Below are 20,834 nucleotides of genomic sequence, written 5' to 3'. Positions count from 1 at the left end.
CCATTGTATTAGATGTACCTGAACTCTTATTTATTATAAAGTTAGAAAATACATTATTTTTTGTCAATAACCAGTGATTAGTTGGAGGGTATGCAGTAAATGTACGTTGGATATACAGGAATCGCTAAGGAAAAGACTGTAAAAACGGCCTGCTTTTTTTAATCTGACGATTACAGCGTTAAATTTAGTCGTCTGCCTTTTTAAGGCCTTTCTAATTTTGTGGAAAAGAAAGAGAAAAGTTTATAGTTGCAGAAAATCATTAATATATAAGAAAAAGACCGAATAAATTCCGAACAGTCGTCTCTAAAGCCTCATCCTCTGTGGGAAACTCCCGTATATCTGTGAGAAAATAATATTCATTATACATAACATATAAGATGTCCTATGAAATATGGCAGTATAGCAAGAGTTCTAAATTTTCTTTTTTTTAAAATGTGGAATTTATTTGACAGTCTGACCCTGGAATTTTCAAATTTGCATGTTCTAACTTTTTGTTCTTTAAAAAATACCGGATAGAATGAGAACCATAAAACTCTGGAATAAGAAGACGACTTTTAGTCTCTAGACTTAGTTTTGACTTGAAATAGTCCAATAAGTTTTAGGCACATCAATTGTGCAGTGTAAACAGGCCCAGTTCACTTAATAAGTGATTTAATAAATTACTAGTCATTTTTTTGCCTTTAATGTAAGTTGTTACAATATAAAATAAACTTAATAATTGCTTTAACGTCATCTTTCCACTCCACAGTTTTCTGGCTCTCACTGTATTTGAAGAATTTTGTTAAGATTTATACAGGTTTGTTGTTATTTCGCAAATTGCAATCTTTACGAAATTTTGAAAATATTTAGACAGGCCAGGACTTGACTAAGGGGAATTTGTAAGAATAAAATGTTAGTTACGAATTGCTGACACACATTATTTCAAAGATCAAGTGTCTCTCAATTCTTTTTTATGGGATTTTAGGATTTTTTCACAGCTGCAGTTTTCCTCACAACATATAAAGCTTTAAATTTTTTATTTAAACATTTTCTTTGTCTAATATATTGAATATAAAACCACGGTAAAAGTTCTTTAACTATATTCGTAAACATATCACATTGAAATAGTTTTGCCACTAAGCAAACTATTTAGTATTGTAAAATTAAAAATTTCTTCTTTTGGTTAGTTAATTTTTTGTTTACTCTTTACTTTTCTTTTTTACTTTCCTCTTTTCTTTGTTCCTTGCTTTCCATCTTACTTTCCTCCTTACTTTCCTCCTTATTTTCCTCTTTTCTTTGTTCCTTGCTTTCCATCTTACTTTCCTCCTTACTTTCCTCCTTATTTTCCTCTTTTCTTTCCTCCTTACTTTCCTCCTTACTTTTCTTCTTACTTTCTTCCTTGCTTTCCTTCTTACTTTCCCTCTTACTTACCTTCTTACTTTCCTCCTTACTTTCCTCCTTACTTTCCTCCTTACTTTCTTCCTTACTTTCCTCCTTACTTTCCCTCTTACTTTCCTTCTTACTTTCCTTCTTACTTTCCTCCTTTCTGTTTTCCTTATTTTCTTTTAGTTTTTTGTTCCTTTTCTTTTTGTTCTTATCTATACTTTTCTTCTCACTTTTTTCTCTTGCATTTTGTGTTTTCTTGTTTTTCTTGTTTTTAACATTTTTCTTCTTATTTTCCTTCCACAGAGTTTCCATGGCTCCAGTAAATATCCTTCCTCGTTCTGGTAAATTTGCTTTTTTATCGAACTTTTCTTTTGGGCAAATTCTAAAAATAGTTTTTAAATTTTAGAACTTTTTTTGAATGAATGAAAACTTTGGGACTTTGTGACAATATTAAATTAATGTACATTTAAATTGCACTATATATATTTCATCAAAGGCGGGATGGATTATATTATCTACAAACAATGTATTTATATCCACCCTTGAAAAACACTATCTTAAATAGATGAAGTTGTAGCAGTTGCTTTATTCTCAGCCATTGGTCTACTTACCCTACTCATCCTTAGTAGGTAAACCTTAAATAGATGTAGTTGTAGCAGTTGCTTTATTCTCAGCCTAAACATAAATTGACCCCCCCCCCTTTAACGATTACCCATCTATCCCCCCCCAAAAAAAAACCTTCCCCATCATCTACTTTACCTGATGTTTGGATATTTTCTTTTCATACATTCTTCCTTTGTCTCATCAGACTAAAACATACAAATTTTAAACATTTGAATTAAAAGTTTTGAAGATTTTATTTCTGAACATTTATTGGTTTTGTTTTTGTTTTTCAATAATATTGATATGTGACACATGTTTTTACAACCATTTGTTAAGGGCTTTTTAAAGTTTTTGATCTTTAGCTATTATTAAATGTTATACATAAAAAATGCAAAGCATCCTTTAACTCAGTTTTTCGTGTAAGTCAAAATATTTCAAGGTGATTGTGTCAAAAATAAATGTGCTAGGACAAATAATCTAGAGATAATCTAGGGGGGAGTGTTAAAGGCACCCCCCTCCCCCCCACATCAGCCTGTTTAGGGTAACGGTGCCCAGCCCTAAATGGCTTACCTTGTAGGAGATGCTGTAAGAAACATCCTTCATTCCTTGAAAGAAAATGTGTTCAAAATAAAAATAAAATATGTTTTTTTGTTCAGAGACAAACTTTAAAGAATTTGCATCGCCTCTAGACGCGGTTCAAACCCGGTTGGTTCAGCTGGAAATTTTAAAAAGCGTTTCGCGATTTGTTATTTTATTAGCGGTTCAGAGACGCGGTTTAAATTCTTTAAATTCTCCCTTAATGTTGTTGTTCAAGGTTACCTAGGTCGCAGAATGAATCTCTGTCATAAGCATGAAGGAACACACTTGTTGTATCAAAGGCAACCGGGGTTGGCTGAATAGTATATAGTCAAATCTGCAAATTATCTTTTCTCCATCTCATAATCTGAGTTTGTTTCCCTTATGTACATTTGACAGCCCAAATTTTTATTTTGAATATTCTTTTTTGTTTGTTTATCTTCTTGTGATTTTATACATTTTTTTTATCGATTTTGATGGTTATTATATCGTTAGAACTGACGAGGGTCAACCCAGACCGAAATATATTTTCAATAAATGTGGAACTAACATCTACTTTTTTACTCTACAGAGGTTTGGTCCATCACCATCACCGAATTTTAAATCCACTTAAATATTGCTTTAATGTCGTCTTTATATTCCGCAGTTGTCTAGTTCTTACTGTATAAAGATAAAAAAAAAATTTTATATAATATAAAAAATTGTTACACAACAAAAAAAACATAAAAAAATTACCAATCTACAATTCCACACAATACTACACCATTCCTTAAAGGGACTGTTGGCGTAACCAGTGAGCCTCCGTATGTAAAGTGGCGTGTCCGATTCATTACAGTACCTTTACAACCTTGGACTGATCATGGTTGTCGGGCTAATCCATTTTAGTCATCAGTAACACTTTTTATTTTCTTTTGAACTTTTGAAAACGCTAATGGACATAAAACAATTTCAAGGGAATAAATAACGGATCAACTGTGTTTAATTTACACATTTTAAGCAGCGTTCACCGGGTTTTGATAGATTTACACACGGAGATCTCTGTATTTGATGAACAGGTTAAATGGGCACCTTTGTAAATCGGGTTTTACCCTCTTTGTGTGGAGGCTCACTGGCTTTTACGCTATAAAACCACTATAGTTTAGCCTGCCTTATTCTGTTGAATAAAACAGGTTTTGTTAACCACATACTGGGTACACTAGACGGGTCGGTACGGCAAAGACTAGACCGTTACACTGGTTCGGATCATGCAGTTTTTGAACTTATGTGATCAATCCCATTAAAAGAATACAACTTACTGCACAAGTATCCAAGTATTGGCAGTTTTGTACTCGGGATCCCAGCCTCTAAACTTTTTATCTTATCAAAGCGAATTGTCATGAAATGTCATGATTGATATGTTTGTGCATTTATTTAACGAATTGTGCCACACCTTGTCTTTCCACCAACTCAGATTTTGTATCCCTATATCTATGCAACCTGATAGTGTAAACCTCTGGTATTCCATATGATCTTGCCAGGGGAAGAGAGGGTGAAACTTCCTATAGTATTTACGAGTTTTTGCGTTCCCCCCCCCCCCTCTTATTATCGGTTTTTATTTACATGGCCCTAATTCCCTTGATTTTTTAGCCCAATTTAATACCGAAACGGGCTTGCAACTTTTAGACTGGGGTGTATACTGTATTTTAAATTTAAATTATTTGATCATAACGGAATTTTTAGTTTGAAATATCTAAGGTCTACTGAACAGAGGCCGAATTTAAAGAATTAGAGCCGCAGCTCAAATATGGTGGGTTCCAATTAAAATTGTATAAAATGTTTTAAGATTTAAGCCGGCGCTAAATTGAAACCAGGGTTTTTGTGGACTTGAGACGGGGCTCAAATTCATTAAATTCTGATGTAAAGATAAAGGGATTAGGAAATCAGAGATTGCGACAAAGACTCGATTCTTTTACTTTTGATTGCATGCAGTTTATACAAAAGTTTTAATGCACAAGCGCTAAATAAATGCACAAATCACAGCACAGAAAATCTTTTTGTTTTTGTTTATTGCAATCTTTTAATATGAAATCAAAATCATAGAAATAAAAAACTTACCAAGTCGAAGGATTCGGATTTCAGTTTTGAATTTTGCTCTGCATTCCCAAACCATCCTCCTCCCAGTGGGTTGGCTATTTCATATAGAATTAAGTACATTTTAAACTATCTGAGTTTCGTTAACGATACGGAGGTTTTTAAAAGTTAAAGGAAGAGTATGTTAACTAACGGCAAAAACCGTTCATTTCTAATTCGTTAACAAATGAAACTATCGTTTTTGTAGAGAAAAAACAGAACCTTTAACTTTAAGCTATAACTAATTTAAATAATTTAACAGTTTTAATTAGTCGTTAACAAATGGTTTAAAAAGTCAAAACATGACATACCAATATCATGGTTAAAAAACAGTTAATCTAATGATGTCAGAAAGATAAACCATACTGGATGTGCTAAGCTTAAAATATCAATAGAATTATCTATATAGAATAATAGATTATCTATATTAAAAAAAAACCATTTTATTATATGGACATTATTATAGCTCGCCAAGCGACTCAATCAATTTGGCTAAACATTTCTTTTGGGCAACGCCGGGTACTTGAGCTAGTATTTAATGTGATTCATTTCTATATTTCCTAGTGGTGTTTTGAATTCCAAATTAACAAGCCCTGACTCGGAGTTCTAAAAGATTATTAAACAAAAAGTTTCATTGGTAAAGTTTCTGGGACCCTGGAGATTTAAAAAACGCAACAAAAAATAGCAGAAGTAATTAAAAAGCACTTGTTTATCTGATAATGATGATAATGATAATTATTTGTTTATCTGCGACAAAGATTAATTTCTATAATTAATATCCAAGCTGATTTTTGTTACTTTTACTATTTCAGATTTTCAGTTAGTCTTTGGCTTTTGAATAGATAGGACATGTTCCTAAGGCTTATTCGCATTACATTCTGCACAACTTCCTCTAAATGCCTAAACGTCGGTACGGTACTTTACATGAACTGAAGTTTCACTGTATTGGTTCAACGTTGCAGAACTCGGAAAAAAAACTTTTAAATGGCTGAACTGATCTGAACTGATCTGAACTGATCTGAACTGATCTGAACTGATCTGAACTGATCTGAACTGATCTGAACTGATCTGAACTGATCTGAACTGATCTGAACTGATCTGAACTGATCTGAACTGATCGTGCTCAAACTTGTTGTGGCAACTCAGATGCCCGCAATGAAGGTTTTTCCTGGTTGAAAGTGATCAATTTATTAACTTTAAAAAGATAGGATTGTTGTACGGAAAAATTCGCCAACATTTTTTTTTGTAGAAAACGATGACAAACGGCAACAGCAACAGTTAGAATATGGAATTGTTATTAGAATTAGAAGCGAAGGCCATTGTGTAGTAATTAAATAATTATCTCCAAAACAATAGATTGATTACCCGTGTAGCGCAAAAATGCACATTTACGTTTACAAAACAATTGTCATCTGCGCACAAATCTTCTTCAACGGAGCTAAAAGAGGTAAAAATTATTGTTTATTATTTACTGAAAGAACTTATTTTTACTCTAATAATATTATTATTAAAACATTTGTATTTGAACATTATCTTCAAAGGAACTTAGTTCAATAAGTTTTTGTCACACTCTGAAATTTATAATCCCTATAATCTTTGCAACCTGGTGGTAGACACTTTTTATTTCCTTATTTAGACTAATCTTAGTTTGAAATTTCTAAGGTCATCAAAGACTTAGGGTTGCAAGATGTATGTAGGGATTACAAATCATTTACAATTTACCTGATCAATTTTAGTTTCTTCAAATACTTTCTTGTGTCATGAAAGGTAGTTAGGTTCCATCTAAAAAATAGTTGTAATGGAGATGGACGCGTTCGGTTTTTTTCATTTTGTTTGTTAATCATTTGTGAACGACCGATTTTCTTGTGTTTTTCAATCTATCAAAAAACTGACCATCCCTGCTTATTGGATCTAAAAATCTAGCTCCATGTTAGGGTGTCCGTACTCCGTCATAACTAGGGTTTTCAGCGAAAAGGGTGTAAATCGTTTATCTTTCGCCGAAAATATCCGATTTTTTTGCTTTTTCCTTGTAATCTCGCTTTAATCTGTTTCGCGAAAAAAATTAATGCGAAAATTTGGGGTAGAAAAAATGGGAAAATGTTGCCAAAATAATACGGAATTATTAATTATGATAAAATAAAACTTCTGATGCTGAGCTCTCAGAGCAGAGAATTCCACAAGTTTTTGCACACCTAATTATTGCAGTTTTTGCACACCTAATTATTGCAGTTTTTGCACACCTAATTATTGCAGCTTTGGTTTTCTTGCAATTATTTTTTACGAAACCAATTTTCGCAAAATTTCGGGAAAAAGTTAGCTTAATAAGAGCGAAAATTTAAGCATTTTTTTGCACCCGTTGACTGATTTACTATGAATTTGATTTCGAAACTCCTTAGTACCATAATTCTTTGTTTAAAAGTTTGTTTAGTTTATCTTTGAGTGGGAATAATTAAGTTTTCAGTGAAAGCTGGGTTCCTTAAGCTAGTTAGAATATTTTTTTTTGCCATGAATAATTTAAAAATAATTCATCTTGCTAATTTGTGTTGCTAAAAAAATATAAAATTATACTTTCCCGCCCAGACAGCATTTGAATAATCCATTATTTTTTCTGCATTTCTTGGCAAACTTGCTGTTCTCTGCTTTCACACAATCAAGAAGGACCTATAAATAATTTTTTTTTAAATGTCTGATTTCAACTTTCCCTGGTCCTCTGGTCTGATTTTTCTCAATGTTTACATCTGTTTTGCAAGTGATGATAAATTTTGTAACATTTTTGTTAGGGAGTGTTCATGAAAGGTTAAAGGTTTTGGAGTGTTCACGACAGGTTAAAGGTTAGGGAGTGTTCACGAAAGGTTAAAGGTTAGGGAGTGTTCACAAAAGGTTAAAGGTTAGGGAGTGTTCACGAAAGGTTAAAGGTTAGGGAGTGTTCAAGAAAGGTTAAAGGTTAGGGAGTGTTCATGAAAAGTTAAAGGTTAGGGAGTGTTCGCGAAAAGTTAAATGGGGGTCAGACTGAATCCTAAAAAGCCAGATTTTGCGTCTCACACAGTGAGAAGTCCTTAATTTATTTGTCCACATTAAAGACTTTAATTTGCAAAGACTCCCTTTAAGTAGAAATAAAATTCAGAAATGAAATATTTACCTTATTCGCTTCTTGCTTGGTATTTTTTGATGCATGATCAACACCATATGTTTCCTTCCAGTTTCTTTTCTTATTCTTCCCTATTCCCAGAGTAGAAAACATATAGAGTAAATCTACAGAGTAGAAAATATATAGAGTGGAATTTACTCCGCACCGGTAGAAAATATATATTCTTCTAAAACTACCTGAACCCACCAATTCACCCCTGGATTTTTCATCAAAGAAGGGGTAGGGAATTATTTTCAAGGCAATATATTGTGCACACCCCTGATTACATTCTTTGCAGTACTGTTACTGCATTGCAAGCAAAATATAAATATATATATATATACAATAGACTATCCTGAAGAGTGCATAGCATGAAACATAATGTGAACCAAGGGTTTATCCATATGTACATAGTATCACATAAGTTCATTGCTCCTAGTTGGAGGAATAATGCCTATCAAATGCAACCTAAGAATAAAGCCAAACATTCCAAATTCAGTCCAAAAAAGGGCATTGAATCCCGAGTATGTTTGCAGCCTTAAATATATAACAGTGTAGGTAGACCAGGGTATTGAACCCTGAGTATGTTTGCAGCCTTAAATATATAACAGTGTAGGCAGACAAGAGCATTGAACCCCAAGTATGTTTGCAGCCTTAAATATATAACAGTTTAGGCGGACAAGGGTATTGAAATTGCAAGTCGGTCTTGTTTAAGGGCGGCTGAGGTAAGGTCAATGCTGGAGAAAGGAGTGAAACGGCATTTTCTTGCCGGCAAAGAAAGCAGATCGTCAGCCATCTCATCCCTGGGGTCCCCTAGGACTAGACAGTCAGCACCAAGCATCTGATCAGAAGAGTCGAATTGAAATATATTCGCACCAAGCGATTGTCATGTGTATTTAGATCAACTTTAGTTGGTCCAACACTAACTGTTTGTATCGTATATAATGTAAAATATAGTTTGTGTGCAACCATGATTTTTAATACTGAATTCTTTTTAAGTCTATAATAATGTTCAAATCATGTTTTGTATATATATATATAACTATATATATATGTATATGTATATATAAATATATATAAATTCTACTTTTCCTGTCATAAGTTTCAAGATTTCGGGATCTTCATAATTCATAAACCTCTTATCAAAAGGGTAAGTTTTCACCTAAAATAAAAAATTTTACAGTTAGCACACTGCCATTTACAGGCGAAATTTGGACGAACAAATAGAATTTGATATTTGAGGATGCGCAGTCAAATTTACATGAAATATTTCAGTGTAATTTATAAAAACATGGAATGTTTAAAGCTTGACAACTAAATAACGTTAAAGTTATTTAAAAAGATGCAAATCAACAAAACAAATATGTATTTTTATGTAAATGTATTGCAAAAACCCCCATTTCTTTTAGTTCCCGGGAAAAGTAGGCTATCATTGTGATGCAAAAAAGTTAGATTCCCCCCCCCCCTTAGTCTTTTGGTTGATAAAGCTTGTGATAAAATATAATATTGATTTATAATTGTTCTTTATGATAGATGGATTCTCATGGAAAAGATGATTAGTATTGGTGTGATTTTATGTAAAATCTAATAAAATAGGATTCCTCTAAGTCATCTTTTACCAGACATAATTTAGTCAAGCAAAGTGAACATTCGGGGTTTCAATGTCTGTTTTGTTGTAGAACATTTGCTTATTCCACCAATAAGAAAAGGTACAAACAACCCATCGTTCTGATGACCCTGCAACAATTGTTTGTAAGTGTGGTGTTTTTAAACTGTGAAATTAACCAAGTGAAAAACTGAAGAACCAGAAGAAAACCTGCAATGTATGTTTGTAGGAAAACTTTATCTTCGAAGTACACTTTGTATAAAAACGCCACAGCTCTGAAAACATTGTTGAATGTTTTTTTATGTAAACAAAAATTAATGCGTGGGAGTTTACGAAATCATCAGAAGGTTCACATAACAAAACTTGAAAAAATCACAAAGATTGAATCTTAACTCCAGTGGATATAATAAATTTTTATCATCTTTGTATTTACTTTCTTTCATATGTTATTTTTCTAGTGATAGAAAAGATCTAGAAGTTGTTTTTATGTAAAAAAAACCTTGTATCAGTCTTAATATGAAAATCTTTGTAATACACTGTAAAATCAAACAAAGGTTACAACATTTAATTTTCTTGAATACTGATTATGATGAAATTTCATGCATTTGAACTGCCAATCGCGGGTTCAAATTTAAACCATCTCCTTAAGCAACTTAGCTTAAATTCAATAAATTCGTTCCCTGGTATTTTTTTATATTTCAAACATGAAGAAAACCTTTTTTAAACCTCGGAAATGTATCTCTTTATTTCTATTCACCTTATCAAGTTCTTCCTTTGAAAATAATTTTCTTAAACACCTGAAAGCTACTCATGTTAAAATGCTCAAAAAAATTTAAAAGAATTGAGTCTTTGCCACTAAATCAAATTTGCAATCTGATAGTGTAAACCTTTCAAATTTTAAACTTATATCATTTGATTTTACAGAATTCATAATTTGAAAAATCTTAGGTCTACGATATTGGGTTGCAAAGATGTAGGGAAAAGAAAATCAGAGTTTGTGACAAAGAATCAATTTCCTTTTCAAGATATTTTTTTTTTGTTCTTATTAATTTTGTCACTTTTGCCATGCTTTTAAAAAATGTAAAACTTCCTTTAAAGAAAATAATTCCTTGGATTTTGCATTGACTAGTTCTGTTGGGTCATAGGCTCCCCACTTTGTTGCGTCCTTTTCACTGGTCGGATTCAAACATCTTTAAACAATATTATAATATAGAAGGGAGCTTTTTCACTATTTGATTGCCTTTATCTATCTACAGGGTTACCTACAACGGATGAAAATTCAGAGACGATTCATGATTCCCTGCAACTGTATATCTATTTATATACCTACTAGTTGGGTTGAAAAGAATGTTTAAAAGTCTCAAAAAGTCTCAAAAAATAAAAAATCTTTGCCGAAATATTTTATTTTCCAGCTTCCCTTCAACTAGTAGGTATAGAGGTGGTTTTATTTCTTTGCTCGAGCAAATTCCCTCTTCATTTTTATTGTGTTGTCGATTTCATCCAGGAACACTTTTGCTTTTGACGCCAGATGTTGATTTTTAAAGTAGAAATGTGTTCTTATGATTACATTCTCATTTATCCTGAAACTTTTAACTACACTCACAAAATCTTTAGTAATGTGAAAATACGCAACAATTAATTCCCTCCCTTCCCTACAAGCCGGAATATAATATTGGCAGCAGGGAAGTAATAGATATAATATCCTTGCTGAGAATAGTTCATCTCGGCTGAAATGATTTTATCCCGGATAGCTGGGACAAAATGAATTTCAGAATGACTTAATAACATAGTAGAATAAGCTAAGGGCATCCAAGAAATAAAACCTGTTTCCTTCTTTGCTAAATTATTTAATAATTGCTATTAAAAGACTATATTTAAGATGACTCATAATATTCATAATATTAGATTGTCCCCAATTCTCATCTATTGTGGGTAACCATGTATGTTCTGAAGAGTATTCACCTGTAATCTGGTGCTTTATACAATATACTTGTCAAATAAAAGAGTTCTTGTGCTTCTTGTTTTGAGGATATATTGTTAGAATCCACTGTATTATTATCATTCACAATGTAGTTGGAAAATACAGTGTGTCTCTCTGAAAATAATCAGAATTGTAAAAAACTACACTATAAATTTCAAATTAAAAAACGCTTTTTTAGCAGAAAATTTTGGATAACTGCTAAATAAGTGACATACAAATCGCGCATATGAATTAATAAAGATCGGTCATGTTGGGTGCCAAATAAAGTTTTTTTTTTGTTGAATAAAAGCAAATTTGTTTTTATTTCAAAATTTGAAGTTTAGTTTAAAATAGGGCTGGACACGTTTCAACTTTTTCTAGTCGTTTCGTTAACTGTTAGTTCCAACCGTTAAAAATGAAAAATTTCAGATAGCCGTTAATTTTAAAGGCTGGAACGGAACTTTTGTTTCATTAACGGCATTTACCAATTATTTTTTTAATTACCGTTAGTTAACAGCTTTATTAACAGCTTTAACGGAAACTTTTCAACAATCGCTGACGGCTCCAGTCGTTAACGGTATAACATTATTAACGTCAAGCGCCAAGAAAAATTGTTCACGGTTAAAGAAATCGTTAACGGCGCAGCCATTAGGGGTCTATTACAGTATTAACGGTCTATTCCAGTTCATAACAGTTATTAATTTTTTAAATGCACTAGCATTTGAACTATATTTATCCTTTTCTGTGGACTCAGTATGATCTCGATATCCAAATCAACTATAGTTATCCTATTCTGAGGAGAACCCAGATTCTTTAACGGCTGGACAAACAATTTTTTATCAAAATTCAAATATTGGCCAATTCATTAAATAACATCCTCTATGTTATTTACAAAAACAAAATCCTAGGATTTGCCAGTTTACCACACCAAGACTCAATTTACAACTACAAGTAATAAAAATTAACTTGTTAATTTTAACAAAGTTAAAACTTCAGAAAGGTTCAACAAAACAAGGTTTCAAAGGTTGTGAACACAGAAGACGACATTTTTAAAACATCAAAACCCATTAATTTTTTTTCTTTTACTAGTTTAAAGCAGAAACCAAAACGAAAATCACCGTTTAAAAAAATTCGTTCCGTTTTCGTTTTCAACTGTTAATTATTTTTTAAAAACAGCTAATCTGTTTCGTTAAGGGTTAAAAAAATTAACGGTTTTTTGCAGTTCATTAACGAAATCTTCCGTTAATTTTCTAAAACCTCCATTCTATTGTCTTTGCCCAGCCCTAGTTTAAAGTGTGATTTGGTCACCTTAATAAAAAAAACAAAAGTTTTCGAAAATGGACCAATTGGCTTCGTGTAATGGTTAATACTTTAATCATTAAAACATAAAAAAAAAATTCAGGTTTCAAAGGTTATGAACACAGAAGACGACAATTTCAAAACATCAAAACACGTTCAATTTTATTTTTTTTGCAAGTTAAATGCAATTTTAAGCAGAGACAACAACAAAATTCACCGTTTAAAACAAATCTGTTCCGTTTTCGTTTTCATCTGCTAATTTTTTTCAAAAACGGCTAATCTGTTTCGTTAAGGGTTAAAAAAATTAACGGTTTTTTGCAGTTCATTAACGGACTCTTCCGTAAATTTTCTAAAACCTCCATTCCGTTAATTTTGCCCAGCCTTAGTTTAAAGTGTGATTTGGTCACCTTAACAAAAAGATTAAAAGAACAAAAAGCTTTCGAAAATGTAACAGTTGACTTTTTGTAATGATTTAGTAAATACAAATGCAAAAAATGTAATTTTAAAACGTAAAAAATAATACCCTTTTTATCAGTATTCATCGTGCACATGAGCATTGTGCAACAAAATCTACACTCATGACAGTTTGCCTTATCCCGCCTGATATAAATATAACTATATATTTTTCTAAAGGGAGAGACCGGCTAGGTAAAATAGTTAAACTAAGACTGCAGTTTAAGTTTGTTTGTAAAATTTCACCTGAAGTTATGGTCTGCAAAAGAAACTTTTTTACAATTATTTAATAAACCGGAAGAAAAATGTGATACAAATTTAGATGCAAACTAATTGGTTTTTTAGAAAATGAAATTAAATAGGTCATTTTATTAAGTCATCTTTTTCTCAAATTTATATTGTTCCAAAACAAGTTCCTTAGATTTCCTGAAATTGCATTGTAAATAAGAAATCTGCAAACATTTTAATAAAGAATAAAGCAACAATCGATTCTACTATTGATTTAATTTCTTCTGAGAAATATGTTGCTAAACAACAAATTAATTTACAGGCTTAAGTTTTGTTTTATACTTTCCTGATGCAACATTTAAAAAATCCTCCGTCTTTCTTGCAATTTGTAGCAAATGTAGATTTTTCATATTTTTCACAATCTTGTTGACAAATGCTAGCATCCAAACCTTGAAATAAACTTTAAACAAATAATGAATATTTTTGATAAATGTTTGGGATTTACTTGTATTAAGTGAATGACAAGACTCGTATCCTTTAGTTTTTTCTTTTTCAAGCCATTTTTTCTAAAAAGAATTAATTTGCAAAAAGGATATAGTTATTTAGGGCTGGGCACATTCAGATATTTTATAGATACTTTATTAAACAAAGCTTTTAACGGTACAGATTTGAATCAGGCATTGTCATCTTTACAAGTAGCATGAAGGGTAGCTTGAAATCACGCTTACTTTCATTTTAATATATTGCTATTAATATTATATCTAAAATTCACACACAATTCACAAGTGATTATCTTGAAAGCTTAATAATTAAACCTTAATCTGTTAATGAAGATTTTTAATTTCTTTTTCAACATGTTAAAAAAGCAGTATTTTTGTCCCTTAAATGGTGTTTGGAGGGTGGGAGTGTCATAACCTGATCTTTTAGAAAATCAACTGCTGTTTTGATGAAATGATCACTAATGGCGAGCCAATTTTCCACACAGGTAAAATTGCTGGAACAGCACATTGTCCGCTGATCGTTCTTACAGAACAACAATTTTCCAGCCTTAACGAAATTAATTTAAGCTTAAAGCAATGCAATATCATTATAAATATATTTTTAATTTAATTGATGGGTCGAATATTAAATTTTATATGCATAAGTAAATAACTGACAAGGCTTTGTCACAAACTTTGATTTTATATAATCCATTTATGTTTGAAACCCAATGTGGTACGTATAGACTTGAGGCATTTCAAACTATAAATTTGAATAGATCAAAATATTTAAGTTTTAAAGGAAAATTTAGGTTTTTGATAAATACTCAATTCCTATGTAAAAGGAAATGAGTCACAAACAAACTCTGATTTTCTAATTCCTATATCTTTGAAACACAATGTTGTAGACCTTCGATATTTAAAACTAAGATTATTGTTAGATCAAATGATCAAAGTTTGAATCAAAGATCTACATACATACAGGTTACTCACGGATATAGGGATTAGAAAATTTAAGTTTTTGTCAGTGTCGAAGACTCAATTAATCCTTTGTGAAATTTACAGGAATTAACAATTCAAAAGTTTCCCAAAAGAAAACTGATTACAGGTTGTCCCTCTATAGTCTATACCTCTTCTACTGCTGTAGATCCACACAGTCCTGCCAGAGTTTTCCCCAAACTAAGCTTACATTCATGAAACACCTGAACATTTTCATCAAGTTGATCATCTGTTTCATGAGTTATTTTTCTTTAAAATTCTTATTAAAAGGAAACATGAAAGGGCGTATAGGCTGAAACCTACGCATTTTAGGAGTTGATCAAGTCCCATAAGAGTTCTATCTGATATGCTCCTGTCCCGAGAAAACTCTGTCAAAGGAAATGGGTTTATGCCACAAACTCTAACTGTTTTATCACCTATATCCTAGCAACTCGATGTTGTAGACCTTTAATATTTCAAAATATGAATTTCTGTTAGATCAAATTGTCTAAGGTCTAAAGTTGAAATATCATCGGTTTACACCATCTGGTTGCAAAGATATAGAGATTAAAAAATTTGAGTTTCTGGCAAAAACTTAATTCCTTTATGTTGTAAAAAAGTAGTAGGTTTAATTACGGATCATATTCACAAATGCACAACCAATCTGAAAACAACGATATCCCAAAGGGGCCTAATAAACTTAAGTTTGCTCCTATTATTATTTGAATTTAATAATTTTTTCATGCATAAAAGATATATAGATTTTCCTATGAATTTGACACAGTTTTATATCAATTTATCGAAACAGGAAAATCTGCAGATAGAGCCTCATAGGTCTCGATTACCTTCTAAATAGTTTAGGTTTTGGCCTATACCCCCTTTCATTTGTCCTTTACAGTCCCTTTAAATACGAATTTTAAAGAAAAACATCTAAATAACTCAGTTTTATATCAATTTCTCGAGACAGGAACATCAGATAGAACTCTCATGAGTGTCGATCAACTCCTAAATAGCTCAGGTTTTAGCTATACCTCCTTTCATTTTTCCTTAACAAACCCTTTAAATAAAAGTGTTAAAGAAAAATATCTAATAACACATTTACATATATATTTTTCGAGACAGGAACATTTGAAAGAACTCTCATGGGACTCGATAACCTCCTAAAATTCAGCCTACACATCTTTACTGTCCCTTTAAAGTATTTAAAATAATATACAAAACCAAAAATAAATCTTTAAACCCTTGAACTAACTAAAAATATTTTATTTTAGATAACAATTCCATTGTGTTTAAACTTTTGTTTTCTGTACCTGTGAATCACTAAGATTTCCATCAGCTGCCTCGCAAAACCCCTTTACCTATTTTGAAACTTTTTATATTCATAGTTAATCATTAATAAACTGAACAATTCAGACATAAACTTTAATATTTTAGGAGTGCAACGTTCATTAAATTAATGATCAACATTATAAAATCATAGAGGTGTATTTTTTCTTTACTTGTTGAAGGACAACTGGTTTTTCTATGGAAATTTTCCCGGATTTACATATTTTGACATGAGACAGAATTGCAGTTTGAAATTTGATAATTAATCCATCCTCCATGGTAAAATCTTTTATGCAAATTATGCAAAAAACCAGCCGTTCTGCGAAGTTTTCATGACAAAAATATGCATATTTTCATCTCAAATGACCATAAAATTGTGTACAACTATTTTTTTCGAGAAATTAAAGTTCAATGCGGGTTCTCCAGACCAATTTTACTACAAAACATCCTTTGTTGGGCTCTGGATGTTTGTAGGCAAAATTGGTCTTGGGTATCCTTGGTAAAGTAAAATGCTCATAACTTTCCTGTAAAGTAGTTGTAAATAATCATCTATTCAAGACATATAACCATTGATTGAATAGAAAAGTTAATTTTAAAAAAATTAATGTAAATTAAAAGAATTTTTAGGATTGTCAAAATGACTAATTTGATTAGTTATTAATGAGTAATGTAAAGTTTACAAGCTAACCTCTTTCTTTTCTATTTTAACAATCAAATCTTCATCCTGGCAATTTTTCCCTAAAAGAAATCTTCTGGTAAAATTGATGAAAAAATAATATTTTTAATGAAAAATATCAGATTGAAATTTTTATTTGAATAATTGTGATGGAAAAGTTAGCTCTTGAAAAAAATATTTATGTTTTTTTCTAATTTTAAATTTACAAATAAAAAATCAGTTGTCTTGTCCAAACTTTTAGTTTTAATTCTAATTCGTTAAATTTTTTGCTCTAAAAGTTACCTTTCTCGTAATTTTAATCTTTAATAACCTTTACAAATATATATTCAATTTCACATTTTCTATTTTTTCTTTGTAAATTTATGAAAATCTAAAATCTAATCCATAGGTTACTTATAGCTCGCAAACGAAATTTGGTTTCAAAATAAAATTTAAAAAATATGTATAAAATATTATAACATATTTATAATATTTATGTGAAGTATAAGTAAATAATTGTTAAATTTAGAATTATGCTTAAAGCAATGAAAATAGCACCTTGATCATAATCTTCAGACCAGTAGTCCGGTACACAGAGAATGTACAAGTTCTATTTATTAAATGTAAGAAATCAATGTACAAGTTCTATTTATTAAATGTAAGAAATCAATGTACAAGTTCTATTTATTAAATGTAAGAAATCAATGTATAAGTTCTATTTAAGAAATCAATGTACAAGTTATATTTATTAAATGTAAGAAATCAATGTATGTTTTAAAAAAAAATAAATGACTAAAACTTCAAAGATTTCAAAACTATATTATGTCAAACTTTGATTTTATTAACCTTAACAATAACGCTCCGACACATTTTGCATCGGTTTTGGGTCGTTTTAGAGTCGTTTTTGCATCGGTTTTGGGTCGTTTTTGACTCGTTTTGGGATTGTTTTTAAGTTATTTTTGGGGTTTTTTGGGGTTGTTTTTGGGTCGTTTTTGGGTCGGTTTTAGGTCGGTTTTGGATCGGTTTTGGATCCTTTTTGGGTCGGTTTTGGGTCGTTTTTGGATAGTTTTTGCGTCGTTATTGTGTCGTTTTTGGGTCGTTTTTGGATCGTTTTTGGGTCGTTTTGGGTGGTTTTTGGCATATAACTTCTGCTAGGGCTAAAATTTGACATAGCGTAAGAGAATTTAATATTTAGAATATCTACACAATTTAAAATACATTTCGTTTTGTTACACTATACTAAATGTTGATCCAGAAAGAAAATATAAAGAAAAAACAATCCGAAAACGAACAACCCCAAGGCACATCAGTAGATCCTTCTAGTACATAAATTCATCTATGTAAATGTGAACACAGGGTTACGTTACATACTTAAATAAAGAAAAAAACATTGCTTTAATCTTATTCTGGTATTTCAAAATATGGTCTAAATTTGGTGTGCCTTTAACAGTTATGGATATATATGGTGTCTTTCTTTGCCAAATATTTGATTTTATTCAAACCTGAGCCCGCGATTTAGAAACTTCGGCTTGAGTCGAAAATAAGGCCCTACGACAGCTTAGACCCGAGCCGTATTTTTCCAAATTTTTAACTTGCTCAAAAGACTTAATTTAACTTTGATCGTCATATCTTTAATAAATGGAGTCGTCTTTACAGTCGAATCCTTTGTGGGTAACCCTGTATGTTTTGTTTCATGTTTAATTCACAAACAAATCAAAAACTAAATAATAATATAACAAATACAAATTGGTTTAGATACAAAGACGACATTTTGGAAAGGTTGCGATACGCAGAAAAAATCTCTTATTTAATTTAACACCCTGTGTTTGGTTTGCGTAACAAGTTGTATTTTCAATACAGATAAACGATTTTCCTTGATCAAACGCCTGTCAATATGAAATCACTATTACTTAACAGACAAAAAAAGTATTAGTATGTTTACTGTGTTAGCACAAGGTTGAACTTGAAAATAGTGCTTACATTTTTTCAGTCCTTAAATTCTTGAGTTTCCTTATTTTAAAAAGATTGTAAACTTGACATTAAGTGAACCTCCATGAACAAATGTCGATGTCCGATTTACAACGATACCCCTGAACGATTTGTCTGATCACGGTGCAGTTTACATTTTTTGTTTTAGAATGTATACAAAGAGAAAATGTTTAAAATTGAAATAGAATATGACCTACAGTAGTGCATATTTGTAAGTCTGATAAATATAGATAGATAGATAGAATATGACCTATATATTTATTAGACTGATAAATGATTAGATTAAGTCTTACACAATCCTGTTTTATGATAAGAAGAAGAAAAACTGTTTTGACCATAAAGTCCATTTCTTAGAGAAATTGTAGACTTCAGTGTCACACTCACATCTTACTACAACTAAACATTGTTTTATATAATTTATAATTTGCTATTTAACTAAATATCAATTTTACTATGTAATTCAATCTTAAAAACAATTTAAAGCATATCATTTTACCATCGATTAATTAAAATTTAACTTTGTTTAGATGCAAAAGGGGAAAAAATATTTTTAGGGTTTAATTGTGATCTTTATAATTTTCAATTTTTCTTTTTAACACAAAAAATAAAAATGCAATTTTTACAGGTTTTTCCAAGATTTGGTTTATCAGTTTATTAATACATACTGATTTAGATTTATAGCTCCAAACACGTTTGTAAATGTTTGAAATTTACTCTTTCATTTTATATTATATCAATAATTTTCCTCTCACATTTCTATCTCTATCATTTTGGTTTTCTGTTTTTTTCCTGTTTCTGATATTTTCTTTTTCAATGAAGGGGAACAAACTAGCTTCAAAAGTATTAGGAGTGTAAGATGAAAAATATTTAAAACGTTTTAATTTTACAGGAAAGATATTTTTTAACAGGGAAAGTTGGGGGGCAACGGAATAAAAGGTGGGGCAAAGGGATGAAAGGGATTTGGAAAAACCATAACCCCCCTTCTCGTATATGGATGGATGGTTTGGGTTCAAGAAACTAAAATGAACCCAAGATCTGGAAATCTTAAAGGGGGATTCCCCCTAGTAGAGATGTCAACGATAGTGTAACGTAACGTAAAATGTACGTTTTTGTACGTTACTTTACAATAATGTGTAACGTTTGGATATATTCTATATAACGTGTTTTTCTGTTATAAAGCAAATGATTTACTAATTGCAAAAAAATCAACTTATTAAGTGGAACGGGTCTGTGAACAAACACAATTGCTGGGTTTCATGTTTATTTGACTACTTGAAATCATACCTTCAGTTGGCATGGTTCATGTTTTAGGTTGAAAAATTTAGAAATGTAGATACTTACTAAAATGCAACAATATTTTATCAAATGGAAAATGCGTGTTATGTTTTATTCATAAATAGAGTTTTATGAAACTTTAGAATAGAAAAAAAAAACTGAAAAGTTAAGATAAAACGTAACGTTAACAAAAAATATTCTTTGCACTGAAATGCATTGTAACGTACAGAACTATGCCCCAATGACGTTTTATTAAAGCAAAACGTTTGTCATCTTTTAGATCTTAAACCAAGTAAAAGTGTAACGTAGGGTCTCTGAAAATATTTACCTTGCATGAAAGTGGAACGTTAAAAAATTGTGGTTATATTACATAAGCTTTAACGCAACGTTGGGAAAGTTTTTTAAAACATCAAATGCAAAAGCTTAACGGAGCTTACTGTTTTTTCAATAACATTCACTAAAGCTTAACGTTGTATAAGGTATTCAAGTGCAGAAAATTCATTACGTAACGTTACTCTATACCATAGAATTTCATGATATGCAACGTAACGTTTCAAACGTTAATAATTTTGATGGACACTATCGTAACGAAAGCTAAAATCTAAAAAAATCAAAACGTTGACATCTCTACCCCCTAGCATGGTTTAGTTTTGGTTCATTTTTAAGGGAGGGAGGGGATAGGAGGCTTTAGTTGGGCAACAGGTGAAACTCAGGAAATATGTTAATATGTTACCAAATACAAATCCTTTACTCGTACTTCTGCAAATTAAGTCAAAACTGGTAGTCAAGAGGTGTCACACAATAGT

At 31.0% G+C, this 20,834-nt stretch overlaps 1 protein-coding gene across 3 annotated transcripts; it reads right to left on the bottom strand.

The window, feature by feature from the left end:
- Positions 1-58: 58 nt before the first annotated feature.
- LOC111707004 (uncharacterized) lies at positions 59-19,172 on the bottom strand. 3 transcript variants are annotated; one of them, XM_023479974.1, is made up of 25 exons: positions 19,053-19,171; positions 17,323-17,374; positions 16,798-16,847; positions 16,094-16,141; positions 14,936-15,007; positions 14,242-14,373; positions 13,832-13,892; positions 13,673-13,775; positions 13,169-13,245; positions 11,349-11,481; positions 10,495-10,576; positions 10,102-10,158; positions 8,873-8,942; positions 7,793-7,905; positions 7,226-7,314; positions 6,376-6,435; positions 6,019-6,091; positions 5,214-5,259; positions 4,639-4,712; positions 3,840-3,887; positions 2,788-2,860; positions 2,539-2,573; positions 2,125-2,174; positions 1,596-1,747; positions 59-339 (listed from the first exon to the last, which is right to left on the bottom strand). In XM_023479974.1, the coding sequence occupies exons 1-25, from the start codon at positions 19,098-19,100 to the stop codon at positions 260-262; spliced, it is 1,878 nt and encodes a 625-aa protein (XP_023335742.1). In that variant the 5' UTR covers positions 19,101-19,171; the 3' UTR covers positions 59-259. The 3 variants fall into 3 exon arrangements, with proteins under 3 accessions (XP_023335742.1, XP_023335743.1, XP_023335745.1); XM_023479975.1 differs by having other exon boundaries at positions 60-339; positions 10,144-10,158; positions 19,047-19,170; XM_023479977.1 differs by lacking the exons at positions 59-339; positions 1,596-1,747 and having other exon boundaries at positions 3,840-3,892; positions 19,047-19,172.
- Positions 19,173-20,834: the final 1,662 nt, after the last annotated feature.

This window comes from Eurytemora carolleeae, unplaced genomic scaffold, assembly GCF_000591075.1.
Source record: "Eurytemora carolleeae unplaced genomic scaffold, Eaff_2.0 scaffold710, whole genome shotgun sequence".
NCBI classification, from domain to species: Eukaryota; Metazoa; Arthropoda; class Copepoda; order Calanoida; family Temoridae; genus Eurytemora; species Eurytemora carolleeae.
Note: the sequence above shows the minus strand (reverse complement) of the source record. Positions and strands in the feature narration are given on the sequence as shown.